The sequence below is a fragment of the Vulpes lagopus genome, chromosome 13 (genome assembly GCF_018345385.1).
Source record: "Vulpes lagopus strain Blue_001 chromosome 13, ASM1834538v1, whole genome shotgun sequence".
NCBI classification, from domain to species: domain Eukaryota; kingdom Metazoa; phylum Chordata; class Mammalia; order Carnivora; family Canidae; genus Vulpes; species Vulpes lagopus.
In genome coordinates this window covers 6,849,869-6,869,956 of record NC_054836.1, presented here as the reverse complement: position 1 = coordinate 6,869,956, position 20,088 = coordinate 6,849,869, and the positions used below count along the sequence as shown (strand labels likewise).

General features: G+C 48.4%; 1 protein-coding gene across 12 annotated transcripts in view; it reads left to right on the top strand.

The window, feature by feature from the left end:
• PLXNA4 (plexin A4) overlaps positions 1-20,088 on the top strand; it is a 428,345-nt gene that overhangs the window by 118,345 nt on the left and 289,912 nt on the right. The window contains exons 4-5 of one of the 12 annotated variants that reach the window (XM_041727620.1): positions 7,743-7,818; positions 9,655-10,332. The exons of the other annotated variants lie outside the window; for them this stretch is intronic. Coding sequence (XP_041583554.1) covers positions 7,743-7,793 — 51 coding nt within the window. The 3' untranslated portion in view covers positions 7,794-7,818; positions 9,655-10,332. Of the gene's footprint in view, positions 1-7,742; positions 7,819-9,654; positions 10,333-20,088 lie in introns of those variants that run through there. 12 annotated transcript variants of the gene reach the window in all.

Below are 20,088 nucleotides of genomic sequence, written 5' to 3'. Positions count from 1 at the left end.
TCAATTCAGTGCAAAGAAATTCAGTGAATAAACCAAATATTTGTGAATTACCTGTTGTGTCTTCAGTACCTTACCAGGTACTATAAGAAGTTAAAGGTAGGATCTCTGCTTTGATGAGGAGAATAAGCATTTATAGAAGAAGGAGCTGGAGAGAACCATGGCTGGGCTCTGTATAAATGTGCATCAGGAATTCAGTCTTTGGTTAAGAGCTCTGGTTCTTATATCCCTCCAATTCATGGTTTCTAAGAAATTAGAGAATCCGGAGTCTCTTATGTCTCTTCCCCCTTTTCCATTATAGGCCTGAAAACATGACCCATGATTGTTTTCCTCAAGGAATAAGTAACATACAAATACAGGTGCTGAGGGAGTGAGGTTGTGTCTGGTTAGGAAAAAACAGCCCTCATTTACAGCATATGCCAATTTCTGTGGTGTCAATACTCCCACTGTGGTGAGCTCAAGCCGGCTTAACAACAGCCATGAAATTCCTAAAAATGTAATAATCAGCTGTCCTGAGCGGGCATCAGCTGGCTGCAGCCCACCGCTGTTGGCTCCAGACCACCTGTTGATCAGATCATCACTGACCACTTCCTGGAGCACTGGGTCCAGATCTTATTGGAAGAGTAGTGGCTTCCATAAAATAGCAGCTTGAGCACCTACAGGGCAGCTTCCAGTGGGAATGGGAAGTTCCAGAAAGAAAATGTAGCTTTATTTAATACCTTGTAATTCCACACAATTATCAGAAAAGAAACTGAACATTGAGAGAGAGAGAGAGAGAGACAGAGACAGAGACAGAGAGAGAGAGAGTCTGTGTGCTTGTTTGGGTTCTTAAACTTAGAGTAAGGCTTAACTTTTGAAATATGCTGTGTGTCCTGGACAGAAGACTGGCTTAGATGACCTCTAAGGATTATTAAATCCATTTTTAGAAAACTTTTAATTATGTAAAGCCTTCTGACGGACTAAGGGATTAGGGCCCTTCTGCAACATGGTAACCTGGTCACCTTGCCACCCCTTTCACTGAGCCCCTCCTCCTCATACCTTCCAATCCGCTTTGCTTCAGGGTAATCTCCTTCCTCAGCCACAGAAGTCAATTTACCTGAGGTCTGGTTGCAAACATCAGTACTTAGGTCAAAACTCACCTGGCCCCACCTCACAGGGATGCCTACTTCCTACAGTTTCCCCTTCCTTCCCCTCCAAGTTGAGAGCCCTGAAGGATTGAGGAGGAGATCCTACCCATCAACTGGGTAATGGGAACTGAGTCCATGGGGTGCTGAGCACCTGTGAGCATGGGAAGAGGGGAAAAGTCTAATTCAGCTTCTCCAGGTGATGAGCTATCCCATCCCGGGCTCCGGTGGGAACCTGGCCAGCCAGCTGAAGGTCTCCGAGGGGGAAATCAACCAGAAATGTCAGTCAGGCAGTGGAGCGGGACCAGAAAAATCAATGCTGAATTCCAGAACGCCAGGAGGGCAGGAGAGGGAGGATGGAAGGATGAAATAAGAGCATTTGTTTGCAATTCTAATATAACAAATCAACAGATCACTGGGCAAAGATGTCTAATGAGAATGCACATGATGGATGCGGGCGGGTGCAGAGAGGAAGGGAAGGATGGAAAGTCCAGGCACAGGCCTGCTGAGGAATTCAGAGGTATCTGTGTCCACTGTGATCCTGCTGCCAAGAGAAAGGGCATCCAGACCAACTCGCCTGAGGCTGCAAGCCCAGATCTGCCACTTACTCATCATGTGGCCTCAGACCAGTTACCTCACCTTCCTGCTCCTTCATTGCCTTCTCTGTAAAAGGGAGCCATCAGGAACACCCACCAGGTAGGGCTTCACAGAGATAAAATGAGGTAACTGGGGTAGCTGATGCTTGCTATATGGAAACAGCCATTTTTGGTTTTCTTATTTAAAACACCCATCATAGTGCCTGGTGCATGAAGTTAACTCCTTTTGCCCCTCGGGGCAGATTGAAGGCTGAGGAAGACAGGGAGGTTGGAGCCCAGATGTCACCATCCAGGCTATGTCAGAGCCTTCACCATATTTCCTCTCTGGGCCTCTCAGATGGAACCAACACATTCCAGTCTTGTCTAATCCTGCTTTCAAATTTCTTTCTGGCTGGGACATATATTTAATAGTATAAAGTCTGGACTTCCTCACATGTAAAGTGATAGTAATGGTGCCTAGCTTAGCAGGCTGTTATTAGGAGAGTGAAATGCAAGATATTTTGGGAAGGTTCATTGTTCTTACCTAACCTTTACTGACGTGTATGAGGTATAGTCTCAGGTTTGAGCAGACTACATGCATTATCTCATTTAACCATTAACAACCATAAGGAGTTCATACTGTTGCTCATTTATGGTTTAGGGAGATCGGGAGTTAGTTGACTAGCTATGCCCAAGACCAAACCTGCCCATCTTGCCCTCAACCTGGTGATCGCCCTTCCTGGGGCCTTCTCTTCCTCCATCTGAGCTGGCGTGCTCTTCTCAACATAGTGTAGAGCTGAGGTGGACCCATCAGGTAGAGAACTCAGCTTTCAGAGCTGGGTAAACAATCCCCTTCATCAAGAAGTACCTGTGAGTTTTTTCCCAATGAATTGTGGCCTTGATTTCTACCAGCTTATCCTGTGAGCCTGAGAGACTCTGTCAACCATATCAAAAGGCGGAATCTCTGAGGGAGGACACAGGGAAGGCCCAGAAGAGTTCCCAGTGAGAAGTACTTCCTGCCACCCTTCAGTACCACTCAGAGCATTCCATCCCCCTGGAAGGGGTCAACGGAATCTCTGAGGAGATCCCCAGAATTGTGTTTTCATGTTTCTCTCTTTCTGTCCTTATAGACAGAGAAGTGAGGTATTTGAATGAAATCAGGCAAGATCTTCCAAACCATATTTTTGCCCTCTTTTCACACGTTGGCAAATTTTAAAAGCATTTTAGGTGTGAAAAATGCTGTTCTTTCTCCAGGAGTGAGGGTCCCAGTTTAATCAGCGTGATGTGTGCTATAGAGTAAATGTTTGTGTCCCACCCCACCCCCAATATGCTTCAGTTGAAAACCAATCCCTAATGTGATGGTTTGGGGATGTGGAGCTTTGGGGAGGTAATTAGGTCAGGAAGGGGGAGTCCTCATGAATGGGAGTAGTGTCTTTATAAAAGAAGCCCCAACAGAGCTCCCTGGCCCCTTCTGCCTATTGAGGACACAGCAAGGAGAGGGCTGCCTGTGACCCAGGAAGTGGGCTCTCACCAGTGAATCTGCTGACCCTTTGACCTTGAACTTCTCAGCCTCCAGAACTGTGAGAGATAAATTTCTGTTGTTTATAAGCCGTTCAGTCTGTGATATTTTGTTATAATAGCCCAGACTAAGATAAAGCAATAATTGCTGACTTATACCATGGAGATAAGTCATTTATGTACTATCACCATGGAAATAGGCAACTAGACATGTCTGTGTGTCTATGAGGTGTGTCCTATGGACTCTAGTCCCCCAGGGTCCCACAGTGGCTGGTGAAGGCTGAATGAATAGATACCAAGGCAGGCATGTCTGCTCCGCTGCTGTGAGGAGAGGGCTCCAAAAACTGGACAGAGAAAATCAGATGGTTTGGGATGGAAATTACCCCCAGACAAAACTCTTCTCATCTGCTTCAGAAATAACAGAAAAAGCAGCAGGTGGCAGGTCTGGGATATTAGACCACGGGTATAAGGGTAGAAGTCATGAGGTGATACGGTTGGCCGGATCAGGAGGTTAATGAGAACCACACTTAAGGAGAGGTCCTTTAATGGGCCCGATGGTGCTAGTGTTCACTGTGTGAGAGCAGATACGGTGATTGTCAGGTTCTTCTGGGCTTCTAGAAAAATGAATTAGCATGGACACTCTATAGGTGATACAGAGCAGTGTCCTCCAATGTGGGGAAGGCCGAGCATGTGTGTGGTTCAGGGACCAGTGCCTACCCCCTGACAGGCACACCCTCATCAAATCCTGCAATCCCTCTGCCCCACACACCAACATAAACCCTCATGCAGATGTGCACTGGACCGCCTGGGGTTCCTGGAACTCAGGTCCCTTTACCAGATGCCACCTGTCGCTCAGGATGCTCAAAATGCAGCATATGGTCCTCGTTGTCCAGAATGGAGTTAATTCCTGAAAATATATCTCAGGAAAAGGGCATTGCTGAGAGGGTGAGGTAAGTGTTTGGTTCGATTTCCAAATTGAAAAAGGAAAGCGTGCGTGGGAGAGAATTTCAAAATAAAAGTTTCAGATTCTAGAAAAAAAATACTACTGAGGACTACAATTTAGCAAGAAAATGCTGTGTTAAGTTCACCTGAATGTTTTAGGTGAAGCAGGGTATTGGGAAGCGGGGTATTTGGGGAGAAGGATCAGGGAAAGGGGGTCCCCTGGAGTTCACAGAAGGTATGGGTGGTCCGGTGGATGCCGGTTTCAGCACACAGAACGATGGGATTTGAATGGGCCCGAGGTCTTCCCTCTGCTCATTGATAGGATCAGTCTATTATTGTGTTTCCTGGAATGGAAGCACACATTTTTAAAAAGAAGCGATGCCAGATTCATTTTAATTTGAGAGAAGTGCCAATTTAGGAAATGAAGGGGGAACCCTGGAGAGGCTCCATGTTGTTGGTCTTGGGAAATTTTCTCTGCTGAATCCTTCAGTGACAATATTTTCCTTTCCATGTAATGAAGAAAAGATACAGACATGAGGTTAATTAAGAGGGACGTATCTAAAGGAAGGCTGAGTGCCGAACAATCCAGGGGGAACGTGGCCGTGACCACCAGCGGCACCTTCGTCGCTACCCTTGATTCCTATTGACTGAGCACATGCTGGGGAACAGCATGGGCCCACCGGCCGCTAGAAATCGAAACATCTGGGCTGAGAGGGCATGGAAGTCACTGTCATGAAAGCATCAGGCTGTCTTACCCTTCAGAAGGAGAAAATAATACGCAGAGTGTCAGTAGAATTGGGGTCTGGGAAGTCGGGCCAGCTGACTTTAACTTTGGGGAGCGAGACTCCTCTTTCTGAAGGCTTGGGGCTTCACAGTGTGTTCACAAGCAGCCCAGGAGACAAGCATGCTTCCCCAAAGAGAACAGGGTATAAAACATGATGCCACTCATTGGATTTGCCTTTCCTGTAGGAAGAGAACCACAAGGGGAAGATAGGCTCTGAGCATCAGCAAAGGAATCTGTTCCGGGGTGGGGGGTGGTGGTAAAGCTTTCTGCTCCTCCACAGAACTTGAGGGAGCTGGGCCTGAAGAGACACCAAAGGTGTGAAAAGCAGTGGAGAGGTCCCTGGGACTTCTGGCCTCTGTTGGTCGGTCTCCTCCATGACAAAGCCCGGGGTGGTGGTCAGGTGTACAGCTGGGATGCCCCAGGAGCAGCCAGTCAGAACTGACACCGTCCACAACCACTAGGCCCCGCTAGCACCACCCTGCCCAACGTCAGCCAGCCTGGGGCATAACGCAGGGCTTTGACCTCTCAGGGCCATGCTAGTTCCAAAAACCTAGAAAACCTTAAGTCCATCAGGGCAGGACAGGTCCAAGGGTAGGTCCAAAAGAATAATGAGGCAAAAGGCATTGCTTCGGGTTCCTGTTTGCTGCCCATCTTTCATGCTACATTGTAAGCTCGGAGGCCTGGGATTGTTTTTGCTTTACTTGGTGAGTGCTTCTTAAATGCATGAAGTAAGTTTGCAGACAGGGCCCTCTGTGAGCAACAACATTTGGGAGGACAAAGGTCAGTATCTAAAAGAAAAATAAAAAGGACAAGAAGAATCCCATGGAGAAGCAGCAGATAGGAATCCAAAAAGAAAACGTAGGAGGTGGGGGAGGTGGCCCATTCGCAAAAAGTGAAACTCTTGAGGCATTCCCAAGAAGCAAGGGGGTGGAAGGGACATCTGTTAGAACTTCTGAAAATGGGTTGGGTGCAGGGGGGATGCTTCAATCGCTCTTTCCAGGTTTTTAGTCCCTTTGTTTTCCATTTCTGTGTTTCCTTACATGCAGTCTTGCAACCTGCAGGCGGCTCACCTCTCCTGCTGTCACCTGGGGCGTCTAGGGTCCGGGGCCATGAGACACACCACACATGTTCCAGGGCCATGGGGACACCACACATGTTCCTTTAATCTCCAGCTCTTTGCTCCTGTCTGATACCTTTTTCTCTCCACACCTCGGGCTTTGATTTGTTCTCTTTTGCAACTGGATCTCCCAGGCCAGCCCTGAAGGCCACATGTGACAATTTAGGGTCTGGAGCCTCCTTTCACCTCTGTCTCTGACGGATGGTTTCTTGAGGCCAGGAATGTCACTCTTGCAGGCAATTGGTGACCTGCTACTTTCTAAAACAGTTGGCACTCCTTGCCCTGAGGGGTCCTCCAAGCGCATCCTAGTCAGACCTCTGGCCTCATTAATCTGGGTCTACCTTTGGGAACTCTGTTCTCTGACATTCAGCTTTTGTTGGCCTTGGGCAAGTCATTTGTTGAAAGACCTTTGTTCCCCTGACTGGTGGCCAAGCAATAGGATTGTTATTTGACTGAATAAGTTTTTTAAGTGTTTTTAAAATTATATATATATATATGTATATATATATATATATATATACATATATATATATAAAATCAGGATAATACAGTAATATAGTCAAGAAATGTACATCTATACACTATATTTATATAATTACATAATATACACATATATACATGCTCTATATATGTACTATATTTACATACATATATTATATTTATATTACATAAAATCAGGATAATATAGTAACATAGTCAAGAAATACACATATATGCACTATATTTATATAATTATATATACACAGTATATTTATATATATATAAATACATACACAGTATATTTATATAAAATTAGAATAATATAGTAATATAGTCAAGAAATATACATATATACACTATATTTGTATAATTATACTACATAATATATAATAATATATATTATTTATATGTTCTATATTTACATAACATACATATACATATCATATACATAACATGAAATGTAAGAAAGCATGAAATAAACTCCAAAAGCAGACCTTGGAAGAGGATTCCATTCATTACTATTTACAAAGGTGGAGCGTGGGGGCATGAGCACACACACATGCTGGGGTTCTATAAGCTTGGGGTTTGTGGGCAGGGCCCGGTGCTTCTGGGCGGTGTGTTCCTCGTGTGTTCCTCGCTGGGGGCTGTCAGCGGGAGGTAAGAGACTCTGTTGTTCTTCTCGGTTGAGTTCAGCCGAGCACGTAGGGAGGATGCTCACTAGACCGGGCAACGTGCTGGGCACCGCGAACCCAGAAAGAATTAACCGTGGCCTGAGGAGCTCCCAGCCCCACTTGTAGGTCAGTCTTCTAAAACGGTGTAAAGGGCAGCATCTTGTCTAGGATCACACAGGAAGCCCAGTGACAAAGCCATGTTTAAGAAATCACTTTTGGAATTTGCATTTTGTGCGAGGCAGGTGAGATGCCGTCTCACGGGGCAGAAGCAAGCTGGGGAAGGTGGGGAGGGAATTTTCTGTGACTAAGCTGTGAGACATAGGTTCTTAGCTCCATCTCTGATGGAAAGTCAACCCTGATGGACTGTAGACAGGCCATGATGTTGGGGTTCACCCTGGAAAGAACCCTGCATCCACCTCCTGTGATAGGATCCAAGAAGGCGAGTCTTCAGTACTCTAAGCCTTAGATTTTTCCATATGTAAAATAGAAATAATAATGGGATGCTCACCCTCTTTCCCTTACATGGATTTTTAGGAAATAAAATGTGAGAACAGCTGTCAGAATATTTTGGAGAAATCAGCATAAAGCCATCCGGATGCTGCCTCTGAAAGTAAGTGTCGCCCTGCCCATCAATCTTCTCTGTGCCTCATTCCCTTCTCTACCAGGTGCCCAGTGAAACCCTGTAGAGCCCAGCAGGACTGCTACAAAGACAGTCAGATACAATTTAAAAAACATTCTACTTACAAGCAAAAATCCCACAGCAGCGGTGAGGCCCTGACCCCTGTACACTTGGCTCTTTCCACAAACAAGTGCCTGATAATCACCCTTCATGGTGATATATTTGATTTATTCTATGGAGGTTCATTGGAGGGCCTTTAAAAAAGGAAACTGTGTAAAAACATTTGCTAGCAGCTTTAGGGAAAGGGAGGAAGGAGCAGAAAGAATTACGACCACACACCCTTGGAATTGTTATCATATTAAGCCTGTTTCCATGAGTGGATGGATTTTCTGATGCAGTTGGGTATCTTGCCTCCGGACACTGAAATTGCTATCCTCTACCACAGAATAAATTACGTGTCAGGCTCTTTTAAGCAGTTTCAGGATGGTTAGTTTGAAGACAGCCGCACACGCTGGGAAGGCAGGTGGGGCTCAGGGTGGGAAGATGCACTTTCAAAAGTGGCCGGTTGTGTGTCATCGTGTTATTTGCTGTGTCGTGTTGATCTGGTGTGATTTGACAGCTGCACGTGAGAGGCAGCAACCTCAGGAATTGTGAATTCCCCTCCAGGTGTTTGTCTGTGCAACACATGTCTGTGCAAGATAGTGGGGAAGGTAAACCAAGCCTCCCTTTTTAAACACGGGGATCCTGGCATTTTCCTGCAGACTGAAGCTCAGAATTTTTATGATTGCCTCGTTGTGGGGCAATGGGAGGATGTAACTGATCCCTATCGAGTTAAAAGTGTGTTCTATGGCAGCAGTGCACAACCCAACACAGACCCACGCCCATGCATGCACACACCTGCACGCACACACACACACATAGAGTAAGGTTTTCCAATTAGCTGGCCAGAAGCATGTTGTCCTAATCCCATAAAGCTTCAGAAAACACTACACTGCTCATTCAGCTTTAGGACATTTTCTGGGGCCAAGAACCAGACGATTCTCACCCTGGTAATCTCCCTATTGGTAGGGCCTGGAGGACCACAGGTAAAAAGGCACGTGCATTAAAACATTTGCTTTAATGTTTAGGGGAGGAAAATACCATAGGCTTTAGGGAAGGGGAAGAGAGAGCGAAAGACTCACTGCCACAGACTTTGGTTGATCACCATTTGCATGCGCCTGTGAGTCCAGAGCTTGCCCCTTGAGCCGGTGGTTTGCACGTGTTTGGGTTCCGGAAGCTGCTTGAGCAGAAAACGTCCCCGCTGTCCCCCACAAACATCTCTACCCAACGTGTCACCTGAGGTGAATAAGGAGTGTAGTTGTGCATTGAATATATGCATATGCAAGACTGATGCATATGCATGCGTGTGTATGTGTGTGTGTGCGAGTGTGTGCTATTTGGGTAACCAAATACATACTTATTCATGTGTTCTAAAGCATGGATGGTCACACATCCTGAGAGGCTTGTGTGTAGACAGTCTGGAGGGTCCTCCGAGGCTTCCAGCGATGACTTCTTTCCAAGGGGCCGGCCTTCGCGATCGCTGAGCCCGAGCGCGGTGGGCCCGCATCTGCAGGCCATGTGTCTGCAGCCCCGGCACCTGCCAGCTGAGCTACGAGTGTCAGGGCGGCTGGATCTGGCGGAGACTCTTTTATGCTTTTCAATTCCCTCCGGGGCCAAAGATAAAACAGGAACTGCAGTTCTTGAATGATACCAGGGCTGCTGAATGAACCAGAGACGGTTAACATCCTTGCTGATAGTAAAGCGTGTTATACGTGGTAATAATTGCAGGTTATAGAGCTTGCTGCCTGGGATAAAGGGTTTAAAACGGACATGCCAGTTCATCTCAACGCCAGTTGAAGAATTAATACGTCCACGTGTCTCACGGAGTCATGGCACGTTAAACCTTAGACACCATCCTGTAAAAGCCTTTCCACGACTTGCTGTCCAGTGGTGGCCAGCTGATTTGGAACAAAGCTTTAGTTTTGATATGCTGACAAGCTTTAGTTTTGTAAGGAAGATTGAAAAATAAACCCCATTAAACCGAGAATAGAATTGTCAATATTCAGCACATCTAAAGCTATACAGAATTGTTTTTTACTTTAAATCACCTCTCAGGTTGTGAGTTGATGCTGGGCATTGGGCGAAGCCAGGCTGATGGTCGGCAAGTGGCAGTTATGGTCACTGCCATGGTGTGACATCAGAGTCTTTGTTTTGCCATTATACCATATGTCACTTTGAAATATATGTTGGACTGATGTTGGGATTCTCAGGCTACAGTTACCATTCAATGCGAACGTTCATCGTGTGGTTGTGAAGTGCCGATTTGCATGTTTGCCTGGATAAGCAAATCGCAGCTGAGTTGCAGATAATATTATGTATCTGATACTCCCCTAATTTTGTTGCCTCATTTTAAACCTTTGATGGGGGTGCTGGAAAATAATAAAAATGGATGTTTATTGAGCACCTAGTACATGCTAGGCGCTGTGCCAAGTGCTTTATCTGTGGTTTGTATCATAAAAACGACTTGCTCAGAAAGAGTTGCTTTACTGCCTACATCTCCCAGATGAGAAAATTAAAGCTCCAAGTGGTCACGATTTAACCAGAGTCTGTGGCCTTTACCACTTTTACTCTCAAGTTACGGGGGTGTTCTTTTGGCATGGTGTGGGCCTACACGTTTGTGGATCGTGCAGAAGCTTTCCTATAGAGTGCATCAGAGCCGTGGCTTCTCCCACAGAGGGCCCAGGTCAAGAAGGACACCTTTTCAGGAGGCAAGCATCATGCTCCTACAACACTGGCCACATTCAATGTGGCTTCTGCCACCAACTTTTGTCTTGCTCCCCAGCCTTCCCCTCGCTGAACCCTTGGCTTTGTCTCCACTCTGGCGCATTCCACTTTGGACTCCTTACCCCCGCCCCCCTTCACCTTTTTCACCTCCCTGTGTCTGGGGATGGAGGCTTCCACCTGATGTGATCAGCTGCTGTCTCCACTCACCTGGACACTGTGCAGGGCAGTAAGAGTGACGATGTTGGTGTGCATCCCCCTGGCTGCAGCCTCTGGGGTTTTCTGTATTTTTAGGTTGTGTGTACTTAGTGGCGTGGGCCAGCCTGGGGAGGGAGAGATGAGGGAGAGCTCTGTCTGCTTTGCATTGAGTAAGATGAGAACAAGAGGAGTGTGAAGAGATGGATCAGGGCATGGTGGGCTAAGGATCGCTCAGTGTGGAGGTACAGATCCGACAGGGTTTTTTGTTTTCACTCAGAAGCAGCTCTCTTCCCGTTTTGTGCTATTGCAGATGCAGGAACCTCAACTTTCACATGTACACCCACACGCCACCAGTGACTGCAGTTTCCTTTGTGAGAAGGTGTGCGTGTGCAAGCACATGCCTCTGCATGAGCTATGACCACATCCTTCCCTGTTAGATATCTGTGCCTCAGAAATTGGCTACATCAAGCCTTTTAATGATTTGAGCTCAGGACCATGAAGAGGGGAGGCAGTGAGCTACTCTTTCTGGCTGTCAGCAAAGATCTGTATTTTTCAGGATTTGACTTTTTATGTTCCATATCCTGACCTTTATGCTTCTGGAGAGCCTCTTTGAAAAGCAAAACAGATATAAGAGGGGCGCCTGGCTGGCTCAGTCGGTAGAGCATGAGATTCTTGATCAGGGTTGGGAGTTCAAGCCCCAAGTTGGGCATACAGATTACCCCCCCCAAAAAAACCAAACAAGTCCCCCCAAAAGACCCCAAAACAGACACACGATGCTAGTTGGTGGGTCACCTAAGCTGGATTCTCTTTTACAAAGGGACAGCTAGTAGCTTTTTTCATCTGAGGACTCAGGGAAGCAGAAAGAAGGAATCTGGAAGGAATGCCCTTCCACATTAATGATGTTGGATCCAAGGTCTCAACGGGCATCATCCTTGAACAAGCAATGCTTGCATAAGACGGAGCATTCAAGGGGCACTGCAGCCAGCAGGCCCAGTAAAATCCAAGACAATGGCTCCAGTTGGCTCCTGCAGTGGTGGCATCTGAATGGCCAACAGTCCAAGTATGCTCAACCCTCTGTCTGTGGAGTATGGCAGCTGTGAAACCACCCCTGGAACCATATCCCAGCTGGACAGAGGGGACGGGGATATTGGTTGATCATTCCTAGCTTGTGGCACACAGCGCCCCCCATCCCTGTCTCCTGTTCATTCCTTTTCATGGATGGCTGTCCTGTGCTGATTTTTGGTCTCCCCATGTCTCCTGGGCAGTCTGGCATCAGGACCTTGATTTCTCTGTGTAGCGACTTAGGTGGGGAGTTGAATTGAGTTTTCTCTGAGACTCCCCAAGGGCTGGGGGAACGATCGTCCTGTGTGAGTGGGCTCTTCCACCCTGCTGGCTCCTTTGCTTGGGTCTCGAACGGCAGCCGTGACACTTGCAGCTAGGGTGCAGGTGGAGAGCTGGGCTTCCTGAAGCAGGCTGGCTCTGTCCCCACACTCATAATCTGTGGGGCAAGCCTTACCCCGAGCCCCGCTTCCCCGGCTCCAGGATGGCTAGGCCAAGTAATTATCCCCGACAGCTGCTCGGTGCTCACTGCCATGGCCTTACCTCATCAGCCCCCCATTTTTGACTCTAGCTGTTTAAAATATAAACCAGATCCCTTGTCCCCCTAGACGGACTCCCTTCAGAGCAGGACGGAGTGTGGCGTGTCATATGTCATCTGATTTGCAGTGTGTTTGGGCGATTGCCAGATGGGCATAGGGGGAGGGAGAGGGCAGCTCCGAGTGAGCAGAGGGGAGTTCAGTTTTCTGGGGATGGCGTCTCCAAGCCCATACCAGACCCAGTGGGTGACGTTGACAAGCTGTTTGCCTCTGAGGCCCCATGTGTAGGTCGGAGAAAAACCTGTAAGTCACCAGTCATTTTCTGGGAACTGGAGGAGTCTGGAGTCTGCGTAGGCAGCCCCCAGCCATAACCGTCCCCCTCCGCCCCCACTGCGGCGGAATGCTGGAGAACGTTAGTGCGATGCTTCTCTCCATCCCAACTCACTGAGCAATGGTTGGAAGCTGCTTTCTGCGGGGCGCTGGCCCTTTCCTTTGCCTTATGGGGGTTAGCCTTTGGCCTTTGGCCTCGAGCTTCACAAGTGATGAGAGAGAAGAGAGTATTCCCAGGTGTCAGAAAGGAGAAAGAGAGACGTGGAGAGGCTCAGGTGATGGGACCAGGAATAGCCACTGGCATGATGGCTGGTGGCTGTAACATGTCACCCATGTGCCCAGAGGCTTCCCCGTGCAAAGACAATCATCCTCTGATACGCACACGCAACCCCCCCCCACACAATTCCCACACTTCTGTCAGCTGGACCCCTGACTGGGTCTCCTTCCATTTCCCATCCTCCTTTCCCCAACAGACCTCACCCTTTCTGGGAGAGCAGGGCCATCGGAGGGTGGTAGCGTTCACGGACTGGGACCGAAGGCTCCAGAGCCCGCGCTGATTAGAACAGGCTGCAGTTTGAGCAACTGTAATAAGGAGCGGTCGTCATGGAAACGGGCTCTTGATGTTGTCCAGATTTCAGAATCTCTCCCTCTCCCCACCTTGCTTATTTGCCTTCCTTCCTTGTTTGTCCCCCGAGGCCACAGCTACATGTTTGGCAGGAGTTTATAGGGCCACAAGCGAGGCTGAGGAGCGTGGATCTCAGCCAGGCCCCGCCACGCGGCTGCCTTTCTAGATGAGGATGTGGCCCTGCGTAGCCAGGAAGCCCGAGGCAGGGCACGCAGTTCCTGTGGGAATCCTGGAGATGCGGGCCGGCGTGTCCAGATGTCAGGAGTGTAGACAGGTCCTGAGAAGGGCCGGGGAGCTGGACCTCAGCTCTGCCTGCTTCCCAGGGGTGGCCCCAGAGCAGAGCAGCTGGGAGGAGCGATGGACCTGGTGTCTCTGCGGGGGCGAAAAATCCAAGCTGGACCTAGGTCGTGGCCACCTGCAGGACCAGAAATGCAGGTGTGCTCAAGTGTTCCCTCTGCACGGGAGCCTCCTTCTCTAACGGCCCACACCTGCACTAGTCGGGGTCATGCTCACGGAGCTGAAGGTGGCCAGAGCCCGGCACGGCCTGCCACTCTGGTTCAGCATAGCGTCACTCATGGTCATGTGCCTCAGTGTCCCTGGATGCAAGAAAGTGGGGATCATGTCCCTTGATCTGACTGCACCTGTCTCAAGGATATTGGGAGGCTAAAGGAGTTGATGGGTGGCAAACTGCTTGGACGGGAGCGAGCCTTGCTGCTGCGAACCTATTGCAGGACAGAGTTGGAACAGCAGGACTAAGAAGAGCCCCAAACTCACTCACATTGAAGAGAAACTGAACTTCTCAGTTTGGGTTTTTTTTATATTTCTGGAGATAGACAGCAAAGTGGCCCCGTCATCCCTCTTTGCCTCCCACTGTGGGAAGCTGGCACAGGTATGGCAGAGATGCCAGCCTGGCTGGCTAATGTGGGCTGGGTCCCAGGGACGAGCAAGGCAGGCACCCTAAGTGGCCAGAAAGCCACGGAACTGGGAGTTGAGTGCAAACTGTGGCCAAAAGGGAGCCCTGAGAGCTGATGCTGCAAGTGTCAAACTGGATGCCAATGAGGGATCTGGGGATGGGGAATAGGAGACAAAAGCAAAATGGCAGGAGCGAGGAGACATAAGAACAGAAAGGGAAGGAAGACCAAAGGTGGCCGGTGTCCCTGGTGTCAGGTAAGGCTGTTTGGTGGTGGACTGACCAGTTCCGGCTAAAGGTCCAGGTTAGAGCAACAAAGTAGTTTCACTAGGAGGTGATGGATAAGCCTTCATCCATTGGGTGATACTGGTCATCATCTCTAGGGCTCTGGGTCTTCGACTTTTCCTTCTGTGTGTCCTTAGCCTGGTTTCTAGCATGTTGGGCACTTTGTTTCGCATTTTCCTTCTCTGCCTATTCAACTGACTACAGTGAGGGTGTGGAGGCAACTTCCCAAGATGGTGGTTCTTTCTAGAATATGGGGAGTACAAGATGGGATATTAGGAAGGCAAGGGGCCACCTGACTCCTTTTGTCTCCTTTGCAGGAGGTCTGGGGTACCCCAGGTGGGCACCTCTGTCTGGGGGCCCCTCCTTCCAAGCAGTAAAATGCCTCACTCTAAGGAAGCAAGAAGGGCAGCCTGTTCTCTGCTCCGAGTTCCCAGAACAGGGAGGAAGCTTCAGAGGCGAGCCAACCATTCTCTTGTTGCGGTGGTGTTTGTGCTGTCTCCAAAGGGAAACGAATGCTAAGCATGAAACTCAGAAAAACATCCTATTTAGAACGGTTCTGCCCCTGGTCACGTGTTTCCTCTTTCAGGTGTATTTCCTTTGTTGTCCTTTACCTCTGGCCACCCATATTTCACACCAACTAGCCAAGTGGGCACCAAAGCCTTTGCTGGTGTTGAGGCTGGAAGGTGTTTAGGATGGGCCTTATCTACTCCAGGGAGCCCAAAGGCATGTATCTAGCATCACTTTGGTTGCTACAATAAAGGGGTGACATCAAGCCACTTGTTGTAGTAACAGGTAACATCACAGAGTTGTCAGAGTGATGAATGATCAATTTCACAGTCAAAAAGATTGATTTTTTCCCCCTCAAATTTTTTACTCTGGTGAGGGCACATCCATAGCAATTTGGAAATTAAATAAAACTTCTAAGTTTGCCAAGCCAACCAGATGCTTTCATCGTATTATTTTCGTTCCTGTTGCCCCCTCGGTACCAGCATCAACCACAATTCCAGAGAATTCTGTAAGAGCGCGCAGTCGAATGGTCAGCATTGACTGCGGCATGATACCAACACATGGAAGAGGCAGGCTAACTCCCATGGTGCCTTAGAGTCCTTTGCAGAGGTTCCATGGGACAAAACCATGGAAAGCAGAACTCAAAAGCATCTGAGTTTCAGCAATGCCATTTCTAGGCGTGTGACTTTGGACAAATCACTCGATATGTTGGGCTTCATCTGTGGAAGTGAAAAGAGCCCGCCTCTCAGGGAGAAGAAATTGGGAGGGTATTTGTAAAAACACACATTTCCCCTGCTGACCCCTATTAGCCAGACTCTCTTCCCATGAGCGGTCCTTCACGACTCCCTTTTTTACTCTCTCCCTCAGTTTCCCCATCTGTTAAATAGAGGCAGTAGCTCTCCCACTCTCTGGCTTTCCCACCAGAGCCCCCGCACACACACTTCTTCCTCCTTCCCGCCCCCCCCACCCTGTGTTTGTGAAGACGTGAAAAAGCCTCGAGTTCCTTGAAACCAAGAAGTGGGATAAATACCCTATATTGATTATGATGATTATATCTGGGACTAGAAAAATATGATTGCTTCGTTGCCAGTAGCAACCAGATGGAAATGCAGGAGTAAAGGGGCGGCGCCGTGTTGTGTAGAGAGGTTCCCTGGAAACAGGAACACCTTTCTTCTTCTTCTTTTTAAAATCTCCACTTCTGCTCCCTCGGTCTGGCATCCCTGCTCTTAGGAGATGTGGTCAGGTGTAAAATGGGACTCAAAGGGATTTACAAAATGGGCTGACTAAGGGCTTCTTTGGGAATGCCGTGGGGGCAGGTGAGTCTTCCTACAGAGAGCTTTCCCCTTTTGAGGCAGAGAGGGGAGACCCGGCTGGTTGGCAGTGGCAGCAGCCGCTGGCCCAGGGGAGAGAGGAGAAGCGCAGGACCCACAAAGGAGATTGGGGGCCACCGAAGAGTGGGTGAGCAGTGCCCCTCACCGAGGCCCTCTGGGGATGCTCTGGCCTCGGGTAAAGCCGCTTCTCCCTCCCAGCTCCAAGGAAGGTGTTGGTTAAGAGGAGAAGCCCCAAACTCATCTTGGATGGTGAGCAAACCTATCACATCACTGCATTCCAGATCCCTCTGCCTTGATGCCAGAAGTGCCAGGCGCTGGGCTGCAGTGTGTGCCGCACACGCGACATCTCCTGTAGCCTCATTTAACTGCTGTCCCTGCTCACAGAGTCACAGGGCCAAGGAGTGGCAACATCAGGTTTGGAACTCATGGTGCCTGCATCCGAAGGCCGTGCTCCTCAGGCCTTGATGCTAATCATTTCCCCAGCCGGCCAGAGGATTAGCAAGTGTCTGATGGCTGAGCTTGAGCATGAGGGCTCCCAGGAGAGCCTAGGAGTATTAGAGAGCCCCTGTCCTTGCCCACTGATCGGAGACTTTGCCTCCAATCCCTCTGTGATGCCCTTGTGTTCTAAGAAAGAAAGCATCTGACCCCTAGGTCAGGACTTCCTCCCTCGCTCCCGCAGGGTTGGGGGCTGTGAGTATTCTGTGAGCACACTGACTTCCTTGACAAAGATCCCATGTGGGGCTATACATTTCTTGTTGCTGGCGGCCACTAGCTGACTCTGGGAAGTGACTGGGGGAGTGTATGTCAGCTCCTGAGGATGTGGCGAGGCCCCCCCACCTCTGGGGGTGGGTTGGGAGGGTGAGGAAGGGAGCTAGTGGGGATCGTAGAAATGCACCCCCCTCTCCTGAGAAGAAGCTGCTTTGGCTCTAATGTGACTTCTGCCCAAGGGACATGATTTGACTGCTGGTTATATAGAAATGCACAGTATTTATCACAGCACTCAAAGAGCAGTTTAACTAATTATGAATTTACCGAATATAGTAAAGTTATTCTGGTATAAGAATCACCATAGTAGCTAATGTTTATGAAGTATGCATAAGCACTTCACATGAATAACCTCACCTGATTTCACAACGGGGCGGTTGTAAAATTGACTCCATTTTATAGGTGAGGAAACTTGCTCCCAGGGAGGATGGACCATTTCCAGTAAGGGCTGGAGCTGGACTCTACAGCCCTGGGCACTAACCTTTGCAGATCATCCCAGGCCCCTCTTCTGCTGCCATCAGCCAAGCGGCTCCACTTGCCTTTTCCTGCTCTGGTTCAGGGTCTCTTTATTTTTTTATTTTTATTATTATTATTTTTTAATGCTACTAAGGTTTATTTTATTTTTTATTTTTTTATAATAAATTTATTTTTTATTGGTGTTCAATTTACCAACATACAGAATAACACCCAGTGCTCTTTAAATGGACTCCTTGCTTACTCCAGGCCTTATGTACTCCGCTGCCCTATTAATCTTCCTAATCTCATTGGCACCCAATCACCTCTGTTCAGAAAACTCAGCACCTCCCACCACCTACACAAGTTTAAACTCCTTTGTCTGACATTCTGGGCCCCAGATATCTAGATAGAGTTCACTCGTTGTTATTCTTCAAGCCACACGCGTGGACCAGCCAGCTAAACTACCAGCATTCTTAGAGATGCCGTCGTCACACCTAAGGCCCTTACTGGTTATCCTTCTGGCTGGAACATCTCTCCTCTCTCTTTTTCTCTCTCTGTCTATGTCTCTCTCTCTCTCTCTCTCTCTCTCTTCTCCAATTGCACATGCTCAAACCCCACCCATTTTGACAGGCTCAGCTCAACTGCTTCCACCGTTACCGGGCCTTTCTTGATTTCTCTAACTGGGCACAAATTCTCCCTCCTCTCAACTTCCACAGGATTTGATCTTTCTTATGCCTCTAACCGTTTTCCATCTTTCACATACAGTCACTTATTCATTTATTCAACATCTACTGAGCCTCTCCTGTGTGTCCCATGCAGTGCTGGGTGCTAGGGACGAAGGAGGAATAATAGGGCCCAGTCCTCAAGGTACTTGATGCTTGGTATCAGTATGTGTCTGATATCCATGCCCAACTGGCATCTGGCGCAGTGCCACAGGAGGCATGCGACACGATACATTTGTTTGAAATGAATGTAGATGCTTATACTCTGATGGGAAAATGAGAAGTGGTAGGAGGACACAATGTTGAACCAGGTTGTATGGCATGGAGAGCCAGGAGATTGGTCCCCTGTTGCTTTATATGCCAGGAGACCCTCTGGCTTAGCTAGAGAGGGGTGAATCGGGACACAATCTCTCTTCCATTCATTTCTAGAGGGGAATTACTTCCTCAGCTAAGGAAACCTCTCCACTACTTGTCCAGTTGCTCACAATTGGCAGTGATATCAAATCGCCCTTGTAGGGAGATTTCCTGAGGGCTTCACACAGTTGGTGGTGGCCCACCCTATCATGCCAGTGTCACCCAGCAAAGACTGACCATTAAGACTAAATGCCGTGGGGCACCTGGGGGGCTCCATTGGTTAAGCATCTACCTTCAACTCAGGTCATGATCCCAGGGTCCTGGGATCGAGCCCTGAGTCGGGCTCCCTGCTCAGTGAGGAGTCTGCTTCTCCCTCTGCCCCTCTTCCCCTGCTTATGTTCTCTCTCACTCTCTCTCTCAAATAAATAAATAAAATCTTTAAAAAATAAGAAAAAAAATAATGCCTGGCTGAGTCCATGGAGTCATGTCTAAGCTGCATGTGTGAAGCAACCAGAGAAATATAAAGTCTTCAAGCAGCATGTAGAGTAGGGGTTGGCAAACTCCAGTCCGCAGCCCAGATTTGGACCACCTGTTTTTGTACAGCCTGCAAACAATGGTTCTTATATTTTTAAATGGTTGGGGGGAAATTTTTAAAAAAAGAAAATATTTCATGGCATGTGAAAATGATATGAAATTCAAACTTCATTGTCCATAAATAAAGTTTTACTGGCACACAGCCATGCCCATTTGTTCGCATTTTGTCTGTGGCTGCTTGCATGCAGCAGCAGCAGCCCTGAGTAGCTGCAGCACTGAGCACATAGCCCATGGGCCTCAATATTTGCCCTCTGGCCCTCTACAGGATAAGTTTGTGAGTCTTGTGGTAGAGGTCAAAGTTCCTATACCCATCCTTTTTGGTCAAGAATAAAGGACTTCTCACCTCTTCCAGTACATAGGGCCAATCAGCTGCTGGGATCGAAGGCTGGTGGTAAGCAGCCTACAGATGGACAAAGCATGGGCAGGGGTTTGGAATCTGAGTTCTGTAAAGTTGAGGTGAGACCTTTCCCATAAGTTTGGGATGTGTGGTCTCTAAGGAAGGTCCCATCTTCCCTATAGGTGGGCACGGTTCTCTGGTCTACCTGACCTGTTCTGCAGAACAGTCTGTGATGCATGAGGATGATGCTGGGCCTTGCAGACTTGTCCTCTAAGGCTTTGGCCTGGTCAGCCATCAGGATCCTGGCCCAGTGGACACAGGAGCACCCCTCACTGCAGGGTCCCAGCCCTTGCAGCCCACTGCTCACCAGGAACCCTGTCTTTTTCCTTGCATTGATCCCTGTTTGGACTCAGCTCAGCCTTTTTTTGAAGC